The sequence below is a fragment of the Suricata suricatta genome, chromosome 9, assembly GCF_006229205.1.
Source record: "Suricata suricatta isolate VVHF042 chromosome 9, meerkat_22Aug2017_6uvM2_HiC, whole genome shotgun sequence".
Classification (NCBI taxonomy): Eukaryota; Metazoa; Chordata; class Mammalia; order Carnivora; family Herpestidae; genus Suricata; species Suricata suricatta.
Window position 1 is genome coordinate 56,264,385 of NC_043708.1, and position 15,455 is coordinate 56,279,839.

At 35.3% G+C, this 15,455-nt stretch overlaps 1 protein-coding gene across 7 annotated transcripts in view; it reads left to right on the forward strand.

Moving 5' to 3' along the window:
* TRAPPC6B (trafficking protein particle complex 6B) overlaps positions 1-15,455 on the forward strand; it is a 34,850-nt gene that overhangs the window by 758 nt on the left and 18,637 nt on the right. The window contains exons 2-6 of one of the 7 annotated variants that reach the window (XM_029950360.1): positions 2,709-2,776; positions 3,716-3,833; positions 5,051-5,134; positions 6,916-7,009; positions 7,949-7,998. In XM_029950360.1, coding sequence (XP_029806220.1) covers positions 2,709-2,776; positions 3,716-3,833; positions 5,051-5,134; positions 6,916-7,009; positions 7,949-7,980 — 396 coding nt within the window. In that variant the 3' untranslated portion in view covers positions 7,981-7,998. Of the gene's footprint in view, positions 1-2,708; positions 2,777-3,715; positions 3,834-5,050; positions 5,199-6,915; positions 7,010-7,948; positions 8,136-15,455 lie in introns of those variants that run through there. The other 6 variants (XM_029950357.1, XM_029950359.1, XM_029950358.1 and 3 more) reach the window with 6 other exon arrangements.

The following is a 15,455-nucleotide window of genomic DNA, read 5'->3' on the forward strand; positions in this document are numbered from 1 at the left end:
TGCTTCACCCTTCTTGAAGACAGAAGGCTAAATGGATTTAAGATTGAAGGAAAGTTTGCGGGCGTTACTGTAATTAGGAAACAAATTTAATTAAAAAATTGTTACTTAGCGCCCTTATGTGTCAGAAGTGGTTTTGTGTGCTGGGAGTATAGTATTGAACGAACAATGACTCCTTCTCCTGGAGGTTACCTCTAGTATGTGGGAATCCTCATTCATTCATTGATTCATTCAGAAAATATTTATCAAGTGTGTATTGTGAGCCTGATACTGTGCTAAATAAGATCACAGTCACTGAGGATTAGGGGTTCAATGAATAATGTATTGCGTAGTAATTAGAAATAGAATCATGGAGTTGTAATGAATATATTTTTAATATATTAAGAGATATCCCAAAGTCATGCTCAAGTCAGAAACCCTTTGTATAATCCTATTGATAAAAAGTGGTGGAAAGTGGCCAAAAGCAAAGGCACAGGTGTATGAAAGAGTGTGGTGTATTTAAATATGCTTAAGTATTTCACCGTGACTCGATTGAATGTTTGAAGAGTGAGAAGTGTTAAAAGCGAAGTTGGAAAGAGTCCTGATTAAAGAATTTGACCTTCTCAGTGGAGAATTTTTAAAGAGGGGAATGACATGGTCCATTTGCATTTTAGAAACTTAATCCAGTGTTTATGTTAGAGACAGAAGATCTTTGTAGTGAGAAGAGTTGTTAATTCAGGAGTCCAGGCAGGAGATGATTAAGACCTGAATTAAGACAGAAGAGAGAATGGTTTGTAAAATACGAGGTAGAATCTCAAGGACTCAGTTAAGTATAGAAGTGAGAGCTCAGTGTGGAGCCTGATTGGGATTTTCTCTCTCCCTCTGCCCCTCTTCTCTGCTGGTGCTGGCTCTCTCTCAAAAAATAAATAAATAAATAAAAGTAAAATCTTGGGAAGTGAGTTCAAGCCCTGTGGACCTGTGCTGGGTGTGAAGCCAAATAAATAAATACATAAACCAACCCATCACTTTAAAAATAAATAAATAAACTAATAATACCTTTCTTTTCCTATTGCACTTTGTTTACAAGTGGGGAATTGAAAGTGCATATAAACCAAAAAGATTTTTTTTTTTAAATTTTTGATACAGAGACAGACAGCGCATGAGGGGGGGGGGGCAGAGAGAGGAGGAGGCACAGAACCGGAAGCAGGCTCCAGGCTCTGAGCTAGCTGTCAGCACAGAGCCTGATGCGGGGCTTGAACCCACGAACGTGAGATCAGTCCAGAGCCGAAGTTGGACGCTTAACCAACTGAGCCACCCAGGCGCCCCCCAAAAGATTTTAAAAAGTTAGGTGGCATAGGTGCCTGCCTGGCTCAGTCTGTAGCACATGCAAGTCCCAATTTCAAGGTCCTGAGTTCAAACTTGGGCATGGAGCCTAGTTTTTAAAAAAACGGTTTTTTAGGTGGCTGTGATTATTAAAATTCATATCAGAATATAGATGTATGCAGGTTCATTGTGTTAGTGTCTCTGCTTTGAGTGTACTTCAGATTTTTCATATGTAAAAGAAAGATACATAATCCTGATATTAAGCAGTAGTTTTTATATATCTTTTCAGAAATTAATTCATTAAGTTTTGAAGTGAAATAAAGGAGGGTGCCTGACTGGCTCAGTTGGTGGAACATGTGGCTCTTGAGTTCATTGTGAGTTCGAGCCCCACTCGGGGCATAGGGATTGCTTAAATAAATAAAATAAATAAATAAACTTTGAAGTGAAATAAAGGAAAGAACCAGTGTTTTTACCCTCCAAATAAATAATTTTCAAACTATACTTGGAGAGGAATTAAATTTTTTAAAACTGAGTGGATATTTACCAATTTATGGAGAAGAGATTTTTAAAAAGGTCAATAGATAAAATATTCTAAAGTTTATCTTTCTTTAAAAATTTGGTACTCTCGGGGTGCCTGGGTGGCTCAGTCGGTTAAGTGTCCAACTTCGGCCCAGGTTATGATCTCCTGGTTTGTGAGTTTGAGCCCCACATCAGGCTGTATGCTGACAGCTCAGAGCCTGTAGCCTGATTCAGGTTCTGTCTCCCCTTCTCTCTGTCCCCCCTCCCCTGCTTGCGCTCTCTCTTGCTCTCAAAAAAAAAATAATAAAGCATAAAATTTTTTTTTTTAGTTTGGTACACTCTAGTGCACATTCACAAATGCGAAGGTGAATGAACAAGTAGCACCATCAGAAGGTATTTAGTAGGGCATAATTCAAAAGCTTATGTGATCATCGTATCAATTGCATGATTTCTGGCTTAGAATGGTGGGATCATCAACTAAGACATGCTGAGGACTAGAAAGCTTGGGTGACTCTAAAAGACATTTTGAAGCCAGAACAATAGAATTTAATGACAGCCAAAGGGAATGACTGATGGAAAGGTGATACTTTGACTTCATTTTTATAACTGAGGAGAGAAGAATAATTGAAAATGGAAAAAGTGTAGAGGGAGTATTTAGGCAGAGGCTTTGGCATTTCTGAAAAGTAATAACAGTTCCCTGTTTACCTTACTGCCTTATAAAATGATTAATACTAAGAAAATTGAAATATAACTTATAAATCACTTTTTGTTACAATATTTTAGTACAGTATAAATACATTTATATTTTTAGTCAACATCTTAAAACATTTTTTGAATACTAATATTCTGGCATTCTAAAAATATTCAAAACAATTATTTTTTTTAAATAGGAAAATGGACGCTGTATTACTAAGCTGGAAAACATGGGGTTTCGAGTAGGACAAGGATTGATAGAAAGGTGAGCAGTATGGATTTGAAAATTTTCTTCCAGGTAGGTTATAAACAAAGATGATCCATTTCAAAAGATTGCATACAATTTAAAATACTTTAATTTTAATTTCTAAATTTTATTCTCTGTTCTTTAACTCACAGATTGAAATTTCTCTTTAGGTCTGATGCCATTTTAACTCAAAACATTCATTTGATATCTGAAGAAAATATATATTTGTATTTTAGACTTTTTTCCTAAAATCTTTAGTGTACTGAAACAACTATCTAAATCTTGTCGCATTTCCAGGGTGCCTGGGTGGCTCAGTTGGTTGAGTGTCTGACTCTTATTTTGGCTTGGCTCAGTTTGTGGGTTCAAGTCCCACAAGGGTGATGGACTGACAGGGCAGAGCCTGCTTGGGATTTTCTCTCCCTCTCTCTCTTCCCCTCTTCTGCTTGCTCTCTCAAAAATAAACAAACATTTTCTTAAAAAGCTTATTAAAAAATAATATAATCTTGTTGCATTTTCTATTTAAGGTCTTGTAGGTTTTGGAACCTAAATGGATTTTGTTTAAATCCAAGGGATGGAAATTCTTTAGAGTCTGTGTTAATGTATGTACTAATTTTCCAATTTATAGAGCAAGTCTTAAGGTCTTATTCCTTTGTCATTATTTGAATAGCTGAGCTCTGCTTATGTTTTATGTAACAATACCATGATTATGCTCAGCTTTTTTTTAAATGTACTAGAATTAATTTTACTTAAAATTGCAGCTTACTATTAGACTAGTTTTACCACCATAATTACATAACAGAATGGAAATTGAGATGGGATCTCCTTTGCTTGGTGCTTATCACTTTATGACTGTCAGTGGATGTTCAGTGCTGTTCTGGCATTTCAATCAGTGAATAATGTGACCCTCCTGCTTTCTTTGGAGGAAAAATACTGATTACTTTTAGTTGATCTTTTTAGGTTTACAAAAGATACTGCAAGGTTCAAGGACGAATTAGATATCATGAAGTTCATTTGTAAAGATTTTTGGACTACAGTATTCAAGAAACAAATCGACAATCTAAGGACAAATCATCAGGTATTTAGACAAATTAAGGCCTATTTTTTTTAATCCTTTGACTTAATATAAATGTCCTATTTTAGTTATTATATAAAACTTAAAATAATTTCTAGTCAACTTTGAAATGTTTCTCTTATGTATTAATACATCATGACTTTTTTTTCCTCTAATAGGATATAGTGAATAAGAATGAATAGATAATTATCAGTAATAATAGCTATTTCTTTCCTCCAATTAAATAAGTTATCTTAAGTTTTAAAAAGCAGCAGAATGTCAGGATGATATAGGTTTTAGGATTTGGTTCCTTAGTTATTATTACTTAATGATGAGTATATGCAGAAACACAAATATATCACTTTTGTCTTTAGAGTAATTTAGGACGTCTAATTTATAGAGCATATTTAACTCTTAAGTAACTCTTGCATTATTTGTTGCTTTCATTTTTCTATTCTTAAAATAATTTGTTAAATAAAATTTAATAGCATGGAAAATTATGCATTAAATAGATTTATTTTTTAAAACTCAAGGAAATATCTTAGAGTGGATTTAGTATTTGATTAAATATTAGGAAATGAAAATAATGTATCTACTAGTTATTAGTACTTTTCACTTTTTCATATAATAATATCAGTCTTACCTTGTTAAGTATTGGAATGCTAATGAGAGGAAGTGACTCTAGTTATTGGCTTTATAGATATGAGCTAATAATGTATAACTGTTAATTCCACCTGGACATGTATTTCTGATTCTTTTGAGTTCTTTTATGGTAGGAACTATCTTTTTCATCTTTGTATCCATAGTATCATAAAGCTTTTGATAAATATTAGCTTTATAAAGTTCTCAACAATTCTTACACCCAAACACTGCAAAACTCCTTCATTTAATGAAATTTGACCAGGGGCACCTGGGTGGCTCAGTCCGTTGAGCATCCAACCTCAGCTCAGGTCATGATCTCACGGTTTGTGGGTTCCTGCCCCACATCAGATTCTGTGCTAACCGCTAGCTCAGAGCCTGAAGCCTGCTTCAGCTTCTGTGTCTCTTTCTCTGTCTGCCCCTCCCCTTTTCATGCTCTGTCTCTCAAAAATAAATAAATGTAAAAAAAAATAAAAAAGTAATTTGACCAGTGGAAAGGAGAGTTTTGATAACTTAAAAAACTCTTAAATTGTTTTGAGGAGAAAATTTTTAAGGACTACAGAATACATTGACTCTGGATGTTTTTTCTGTTTTTGAAACAGGGCATCTATGTACTTCAGGACAACAAATTTCGTCTGCTTACGCAGATGTCTGCAGGAAAACAATATTTAGAACATGCATCTAAGGTATTTAATGGAATTGAAGATTGGGATTTCCATAGGGAAGAGTACAGTGCCAACCACAACAGAGGTTTGAATTTAGAATAGGTTTTAAAGTTCTTTGTTTGAGTGCTTTTCTATGAAATAGGAGACAGGTTTTTCATCATACTAAAATAATTTGTATTAACCGACAGCTGAGTAGGTTTATGATAACTAATGAAACTAATGAAATGCCATTGAAATGTAGATTAATGTTAGATTCTTGAATTTAGCATAGAGGTATCAGAAAGAATAGTCAAGCTTATAAAACTGGTATTAGCTGTGCAAAATTACTCACCTGAGTTTATATTTATAATATCTTTTAGCTAATTAAAAAACAATTTTTTGAGGGGCACCTAGGTGGCTCAGTTGGTTAAATATCTGACTTTTGATTTCGGCTCAGAGTTCATGAGATTGAGCCCTGCATCAGGCTCCATGCTGTCAGTGTGGAGCCAGCTTGGGATTCTTTCTCTCCATCTCTTTCTGTCCTTCCCTGCTCACACCTGCGCATGCACTCTCTCTCAAGATAAACTTAAAAAAATTTTTTTGCCACATCATTGATGTGTTTCTAAGAATACATGTTTTGTGTTAAGTATATCTGTGTTGCATTTTGCCTAGTTACTGTTTTTCAACCTCAGGTAGGAATAATAAGTAGATCAGATATATTAAAGAAAGCTGACAAGTTTTAATGTAAGAGTTCTTTTGAGATGATTAAAGTATCTGGGGCAGTATAAGCTATTATTTATCTGTAAACATTTGTCCATACCTATATTATCTAACAAAAGCATTATAGGTATAGTGGAAAGAGCATGGACTTGGAACTAAATAAATCTAAATTTTAAACTATGCAATTTACAGTTTTGTGACTTTGGATAAGTTATATAACCCCCTCTGGACCTTAGTTCCCTTATTAATAAAATTGGTTATAATAGTACCTATAATATAAACAATCTCTAAAAGTCTCTTCGAGGTCAAAATTTCAGGACTCCAGATTTAATTACTGACCAGTAATTTATGTAAATTAATTATAAAATTATAATCTGTATTATTCATAGATATATTGTGTTATTGACTCATGTACTACAAATGTGCATAATCAAGAATTCCTTGGATAATTTATTTTTTTGGCTCCTATTGTCTGGCTGTCTGTGCTGTAGCTCAACCCCATTCCCTTTTTTTAGTTCCCATATGACAGGATTTCCCATATTAGTACTGTTGAAATTCTGAACAGGATGATTCTTTGTTAAGGCAGATTGACTATAAGTCTTGAACAAATCAAGATTCTTGGTTGTAGAAAGCAGACACCAACTTGGATTGAATGTGGGGAGGGGGCCAGGGGGAAGACTTATAGAATTGATGGGAAGGCTCAGAAAGCAGGCAAGAATTGTAGAAGATTAGAGCAGCCTGAAAGACAGCCCCAGTCACTCCTCAGCCAGGGTCTAGTTAGAGTCCTTTGCACTAACAGACACAAGCCACATTTGCTGCTTCTAGAACTAATTTGCATCTGTTTCCAGCTTGTTTTTTCACTCATTCTAGATTCAGAGTACCTGACTGCAGCACCCAAGGCATGTGTCCATGTTTTAGTTACCAAGAAGCTGGGAACTTGCTTTAATGATCATAATTTTCAATAATTTAAAAACTTCTTCCACAACCTTTTTAAAAATAGCAATGACTTATTAATAGCAAGGCTTGACTAAATGTCGTATTTATCAATAGCATTGCTTTCTTAGTAAAATTCTTAATATTCTTTACATTTTTGTTCCTTTTAGTATTTGGCATTTACATGTGGCTTAATCAGAGGTGGCTTATCGAACTTGGGGATAAAAAGTATTGTAACAGCTGAAGTGTCTTCAATGCCTGCCTGTAAGTTGAATTCACATTTCTTAAAAATGTGATTATTTTTGTGATTATTTTTCAAGTCTGGTGTTTTTTTACTTGTTTTTGTTAACTTGGAGTTAACTTAGAGGAAATTTAAAATGTTAAAACCATTTTGTTTTACCAATTTTAACATTTAATGTAGTAATATGTAGCATCCCTATATTCATATTCAAAGATTTTTAAATTTATAACGGTAATGATTTAAGAAAGTAGGCTAAAAGTAGTCCAAAATTTATAAGACAACTTAATTGATGATTCTTGACTTTTAAAGGAAAATTTCTGCATTACTCTTTTAAGATAGCAAATTTCCCTATGGCATTGAAAATGTCTTTTTTAAAAACAGTTTCGTAGGGGCAGCTGGGTGGCTCAGTCGGTTAAGCATCCTACTTCGGCTCAGGTTTTGGTCTTGTGGTTCATGAGTTCAAGCCCCACATTGGGCTCTATGCTGTCAGCGTGGGTCCTCTGTCCCTGTCTCTCTTCCCCTACCCTGTTCATGCTCTCTCTCTTAAAAATAAACAGTAAGTAAAGTTTTCTAGAATACATCTATTATATATAAAGCTATATAAAGCCAACTAGTCTTTTATTGCTAAACTCCTTTCCAAAGATCTTTTCACCAGAGTTACCAAACAAGAATATAATTGGCTTGAGCATCACTGTATTTCCTTTTTATTCACAATGATAATTAGCAGAGAAATACCCAAAGGTAGGAATCACGGAGAAGCAAAGACACCTACCTGTTCACAAAACAGTCATCTCATAAAAATGAAATTGACCTTATTGAGTATTGTGAAAAGTGTGAAAAGTGGTTTGACATAACAGGTTTCTTCATTGAAACTGTTTTCTAATAGAACAGAAAATCAATATGTAGGCTTTTTTTCTATGTACCTAAAATCAAGGAATGATTTTTCATTTTTCTTTTTTTAGGTAAATTTCAGGTGATGATACAGAAGCTCTAAAATATACTGAAATGCAAGGCAAGGCTTCAACAGTGTAAAGATATAAATTATTCATGTATAAAGTATTTCAAGTAGCAATGATTTAATTACATTGTTGGACATTTGTATTGATATAAGCTATTTGCTAACTTATGTAATGAAAGATGCACTCTTAAGCAGGAGTAAGGTTGTATTTTATTAATTTAACACAGATCACGTTAAAGCAGATAAAAACACATTTTACCATAACATAGATTTTAGTGAAACTATTCAGATTAAAAACCTACTTTCAAATACCCCAAGATGTAGAACCCTATTTTAAACATTCATATTTGCTTAGAGTGGTATTTAACCACAGTTGGAAAAGCAAAACTCAGGGTGGTTGGATAAATTAGCATTAAGAAAAGTATGCATTGGGGTGCCTGGGTGGCTCAGCAGTTAACTGTCTGGCTTTGGCTCAGGTCATGATCTTGTGGTTCATGACAGCTCAGAGCCTGGAGCCTGCTTCAGCTTCTGTGTCTCCCTCTCTCTGCCCCTCCTCCACTTGCTCATGCATGTATGCTCACTCTCTCTCTCTCTCAAAAATATAAATAAAATGTTAAAAAGTTTTTAATTAAAAAAAGTATCTATCAATCAGAATCATTTCTGTAAAAATGAACAAATTTTGGTTTTGCTTTATGAATTTTAGTTATTTAAGAAAAACAGTACACTAAATTAAACATTTTTTATTTTATTATAATTTATTTCTATTAAGAATTTTTATGCCTGTGAACATTTTATTAAAACATGTGTACTATATGTGTGATACATATATATCATATCTAACCACCAAAATTGCTAAAAAATTTCATTTTATTTTAACAGAATTTATTCCTTAATTTTACTTTAATAGAATTCAGTCCTTGAGAATTCTATTAATGTAATTAAAGTGAAATATAGATTAGTTTAAATGTGAATTGAGTGATTCCAGGGCCAAAGAATATTAGACATTTTAGGAAAGAATTTTATACTTAACTCCTGTTACAGTCTTGACTTTAAGCTTTCCCCCCCATGTGTGGAAGGATTGGTGAAAGTTCTAGCATTCTTATTTTATTCCCTAATTACTATTTCCCAAGAGCAGACTGGTGGACAATTGGCTTAGTCACACCCACATTCATTGGACAATGTCTATTCAGTGGGTTAGGTGAGTGCTCAGTTAGTCTGTCTGTCATCTGCCTTCCATCTGATAACCAAGAGAAGACAAGCATGAAGATGAAAGTCATCACACTGAGGATAGCAGGGTGCACCAATAGAAGACACCTTTATTGTGCTTCTGAATTAAGCAATCCTGGAACTGCTTTACCTTTGACTTTTTGTTACATGGGATAATAAATTCCTTATATTGTTCAACCCACGTTTGGTTCTGTATTTCGTAGTCAAAAAGAAGTCTCTTATAGCTGAGGCAAGGAGAGTTAGGTATGTTATACAAGAAATAATATGGGAGAATTGAATTTCTTTTTCTCAGGAGGGGAGGGAAGAGAAAGGTTTACATGTAAAATGATAAAACCAGAAAGTACTAAAGAAGATATAAAGTTAGTTTTATTGTCTTGTAGTAGAGAAGGCCTTTTCAAAAAATGTACAATGTTATAAAGGAAAATAGTTAAAAATTTAATAACCTCTTCAACAAATACTACTAGGAAAATTGGATATTCACATGCAAGAAAATGAAATTGAATCCTTACTTTATACCATACATAAAAATTTACTCAAAGTGGATTATAGACTGATACTTAGGACCTGAAACTATAAAAGTCCTAGAAGAAAACCTTCATAATGTTGGTCTTGGCAATATTTTTTTGGATTTGACACGAAAAACAGGCAACAAAAGCAAAAGTAGACAAATGGAATTACATCAAACTTTAAAGCAGCTATACAGCAAAGGAAACACAGAGTGAAAAGGTAGCCTGTGGAATGGGAAATATACTTGCAAACCACGTATCTGTTAACGGATTAATATCTAAAATATATAGGGAATTCTTACAGCTCAATAGCAAAAAAAAAATAACCCAATTAAAAAATGAACCAAGGACTTAAACATATTTCTCCAAAGAAGATAAACAAATAGCCAACAGATATATGAAGAGATGTTCAGTATCAGTAATCATCAGTGCACATTGAAACCATAGTATCACCTCATACCTTTTAGGATGGCATTATCCAAAAAAATTTTTTTTCCAAGGATGTGGAGAATTTGGAACCCTTGTGTCCTGTCAGTGGGAATGTAAAATGATATAGTCCCTATGGAAAATACTATGGAAGTTCCATTAAAAACTAGAACTGGAACTGCCATATGATGCAGCAATCACCCTTGTGATTCAGAAGAATTGAAATCAAGATCTTGAGAGATTTGACTCTCCTGTCTTGTATTATTCACAATAGCCAAGAGGTATAAACAACTTGCCCTTTAACAGATGAATGGATAAAGAAAATATGGTATATACATTCAGTGGAATACTATTTGGCCTTAACCAAAAGAGGAAGGTCGTGTTTCACTTTTATGAAGTACCCAAGGTAGTCAAATTCCTAGAAGCAGAAAGTAGAATGTTGACAGGGTTGGGGAAAGAGAGAAATAAGGAGTTGTTCAAGGAGTACAGAATTTCAGTTTTATGCAAGATGAAAAAGTTCTAGAAATCTGTATTACAATGTGCATATAATTAACAATACCGTATAGATAAGAAAATAAATGAGGGTAAAGGTGGTCAAAGGGTACAATATTCTTGTTACAAGATGAATAAGTTCCAGGGATGCAATGTACAACATGGTGACTTTAATTAATAATATTGTATATTTAAAAGTTGATGGGGATGCCTGGGTGGCTCAGTTGGTTAAGCATCTGGCTCTTGATCTCAGCTCAGGTCTTGATCTCAGGGTCGTGAACTCAATCCCTGCATTGAGCTTTGCACTGAGCATGAAGCCTACTTAAAAAAAAGAAAGAAAAGTTGCTAAGATAGTAGATCTTAAGAGTTCTCACCACACACACATTTTGTTAACTGAGGTGGTGGATGTGTTCACTATCGTAATCATTTTTGCAATATATATGTTATTAGTACAGCGCACTGTACACCTTAAACTTGAAAGACAATGTTATATGTCAAATAAATCTCAAGCTGGGAAATATAAGTATGCAAACTTGTATGTATAAGGATTTTCACTAGTTAAGTGTTTTTTTTTTAATGTGTTATTTATTTTGGAGAGGATGCAAGCAGGGGTGGGAGCAGAGGGGGACAGAGTATCTGAAGTGGGCTCCGCGCTGATAGCAGCAAGCCCAACATGGGCCTTAAACCCCTGAACCACGAGATCATGATCTGAGCCAAAGTTGGACGCTCAACCAACTAAGCCACCCAGGCGCCCCTAGTTAAGTGTTCATTGATGATGCTTGATTAAATTATGGTGCTGGCATACAAGGAAATAACTGCTGCTGGTGAAAGGGATGAACGAGATCTACATATATTTACATAAATGGAATGTTAATTGGTAGTAAGAGAAGTTTGTTACAGGATACTGCACATATACTGTATAAAGATATATGGTTATATGCGTACTATCAAAAAGACTGGAAAGTTACAGGTAGGTGGTACAGTAGATGGAGACTTTTTACTTTTAGCCTTATATTATTTGGGTTTTAAAGTAATCATCCCCACAATCCTTAAGTCAGGAGGGCTACCTAGCAGAGGTCTTGGGTTAGGGAAAAAGGTATTATGGAGGGTGCCATCTGGAGAGAGGATTTATTGTACATCAAGATGCCCAGTGCCACAGAGAAGAGATTGTTTCCTATGTGGAAGTCAAGCCAGTGATACAGATCATCAAGTATTCAAATTTTTTTAATGTTTGTTTATTTATTTTTAAGAGACAGAGAGAGACAGTGCGAACAGGGGAGGGTCAGAGAGAGAGCGGGAGACACAGAATCCACAGCAGGATCCAGGCTCTGAGCTGTCAGCACAGAGCCCAACACGGGGCTCGAACCCACAAACCATGAGATGATGACCTGAGCCGAAGCCAGACGCTTAACCGACTGAGCCACCCAGGCATCCCCAGATCACCAAGTATTTAAGCCTTTGTTTTCTCTTTCAAAAGGGGGAATCTGTGGGTTTATCAGCTATAGATCTAGTACAAGGAATACTTCTCCACTCTCACCCAAAGCTATATTGAGCCTCATCCAAACTGCCACTTTTGTATAATAACCCCTTCTGTGAAGCAGTTCTTTATCTCCTATCTATCTGTCTATCTATCTATCTATCATCTATCTATCTATCTATCTATCTATCTATCTATCATCTCTTTTGAGAGTGAGCACAGTGGGGGAGGGGCAAAGGAGAGGGAGAGAGGCAGGCTCCACACTCACTATGAACCCAAGGTGGACCCCGATCTTAAGGCTGAGATTATGACCAGAGCTAAAATCAAGAGTCAGATGCTTAACTGACTGAACCATCCAGATGCCCCTGAAGCAGGAGTTCTTGGGAGGAATACGGAAGGGGAAAACTCTCAGGACCCATATTTCGGATGGGATGGGACAAATGGTGAAAACTGTTGTTGTTTTTTTTAACCTTTTGGGTCCCCTGGACTCCTATTTGGCAGTGTGTTGATGTTTATGAAACCCTTCTCACAATAATGTTCTTAATGCACAAATAAAATACATAAGGCTACAAAGGAAACAATTGCACTGATATAATGTTATCAAAAAAACTTTTTTTGAGAAAGAGCACAAACGGGAGGGGCAAAGAGAGGGAATCCTGAGTAGACTCCATGCTCAATGTGAAGCCTGGTATAGGACTCAATCTTATAACTGTGAGATAACCTGAGCTGAAATCAAGAGTTGGATGCTTAATGGCCTGAGCCACCCAGGTGGACTTCAAAATATTTTAAAAATGTGATATAGGGGTGCCTGGATGGCTCAGTCAGTTAAGTATCCAACTTTGGGTTAGGTAATGATCTCATAGTTTGTGCGTTAGAGCCTCTCATAGGACTCTGTGCTGACAGCTCAGAGCCTGAGCCTGCTTCAGATTCTGTGTCTCCCTCTCCCTCTGCCCCTCCCCTGCTTGTGCTTTCTCTCTCTAAAAAAATAAACATTAAAAAATGTGATATATATGCTGCATATTAAACAAGGCAATATATTTAAAATAGAGGCAAGGTGTGCCTAGCTGGCTTAGTCAGAACAGCATGTGACTCTTGATCATGAGTTTGAGCCCCATATTGGGTGTAGAGATTGCCAAAAATAATAAATAAATAATCAAACTTAAAAAGAAATATACATGGGCAAGTTAAAATTAATTTTTATATGAAGACATCAGAATGACAGCTGTTGTTTAGCTTGCTTAAGAATCTGTAGGCTGTTCTATAAACTGAAGTAGTCTTGTGGCTCATTTTCTTCCATTTATAGATCAGTCATACCTAGGTAATACCACAAAGTAATTCAGATATCCATGACACCAGTGTGAAAACACACAACTACAATGTTTGGTGTCAGCACTAGAAGCTATAGACAGGAAATTTGCAATCACACATGATCTAGAGGTAGGTTTTATAACTACTATATTCTGAACTATGTGAATATCCTGAAACATGTGCACCTACAATTTGATATGAAGACATCTAGGACTTCTGATGCTAACAAAGTTACAGGTATTGATGAATGCTACTATGGTTTGTTGCCTATATTTATAACTGAAGGAAATGCTAAATAAAAGGAGGAGAGTAAAAATAGAAATGTAATTTTTCCCAATTCAAGTTCATGGACTCCAGGTTAGAAACCTGTGAAAAGGGATAAAATCCTAAGATTGGTGTAAACATTGAGATAATCTGTATAAATAGCACAGTGCCTGTTGTGTGTACACATGGAAATAAAGAATAAAAATATCACAGAATGTTCTGGTTTATAAGCCTTTTGCAATTAGAAAGTGGATTAAATTTTAATATCCTTTTGCATGACTTCATCTTAATTAGAGTCATCAAGGGTCCTTCCTGAGTAGCATACCTGTTTTAAGAGCAGAAAGTAGAAAAGTATCCCATATGAATGACAAACCGTGAGGACAACATAAACTGTTTAGTCAGTGGCTTCTACTAATCGTAATGACACAGCTGGATCCCTTGTGTCTAGCAATCAAACCTGTAAGAGGAGTTAGGACTATAAAAATGACTAGAGATGTCATCAGAACTTTAGTCCATTTGGGTTACTATAACAAAATACCATAGGCTTATAAGAAACAAATTTATTTCTCACAGTTCTGGAGGCTGGGAAGGCCAAGATTAAGGCACAAGGAGATTTGGTGTCTGGCGAATACCTCCTCCCTGGTTCACAGACGTTTTTGATTGTGTCCTCACTTGGGAGAAGGGGATTAGCTAAGTCTCTGGGGTCTCTTTATAAGGGCACTAATCCTGTAATGAGGACAGAGCTCTCATGATCTAATAATCACTTCCCAAAGACACTGCCTCCTAATATCGTTTTGAGGGTTATTTTAATATATGCATTTTGGGGGGAAATAAATATTCAGTCCACAGCAGGACCCACTATGCAGTAACAACAACAACAACAAAAATCCTAGAGCCAATGTTGCCTGGTGAACTTTTTCAAAGCCCTACTAGAAAGAATATAGCTGTAGGATGGGAGTTCACTCAGGCCCTTAGACTGATTGCAGAAACTGGGATTGGCACAATTTGGGGGTCATCAAAGTTCAAGAAACTGGTCAGAACCTACACAGTAAGCTTTTCAAAATGCTCTTTGAAAAATGAGTATTGTGATCAAATATATTTTGGAAATCCATCCTCTTTTGAAGATCTTTAATGCACATTAGTGGCATGTTACAGGTTCTGAAAACCTCAATAATCAGCTTAATGTTGTTTAACCTAGTACTTGATCACAGTACTATTTTTTTCCCAGAAACCCTAACAGCTCACATAAATCAATATTCTAGCATCATTTGGGAAACATTTTTTTTTTTTTTTTACAAATTTGGTGGGAATTTGGTAACGTTAGGCAAAATATTATCTTGGCCTGAACACAGATCAACTTGATCCTTCTCAATAATTACTAAAACATTTTTCTTTTTTTTAACGTTTATTTTTGAGAGAGAAAGAGAGAGAACAAGTGGGGGAGAGGTAGAGAGAGAGAGGGACATACAATCTGAAGCAGGCTCCAGGCTCTTGAGGTATCAACCCAGAGCTGGATGCAGGGCTCAAACCCACAAACCATGAAATCATGACCTGTACCAAAGTCAGGCTTAACAAACTGAGCCCCTCGAAAAGATTTTTTTTAATCTTTGACCCCAGATGCTAGAACTGATAACCTGAACTATTTTTAATCTAATTTAGACTCAAACTGCTTATTCTAAGAGATGAAATAATCTTATTTTAAAAATAGAAATGAATATAATTTTAATAAAGATATCACAATTTAATAAATATGTCCTCCTGAACAAAAGAATTAATCTTTTATGTGGAAAAAAATTACAGGTGCAGCCTAA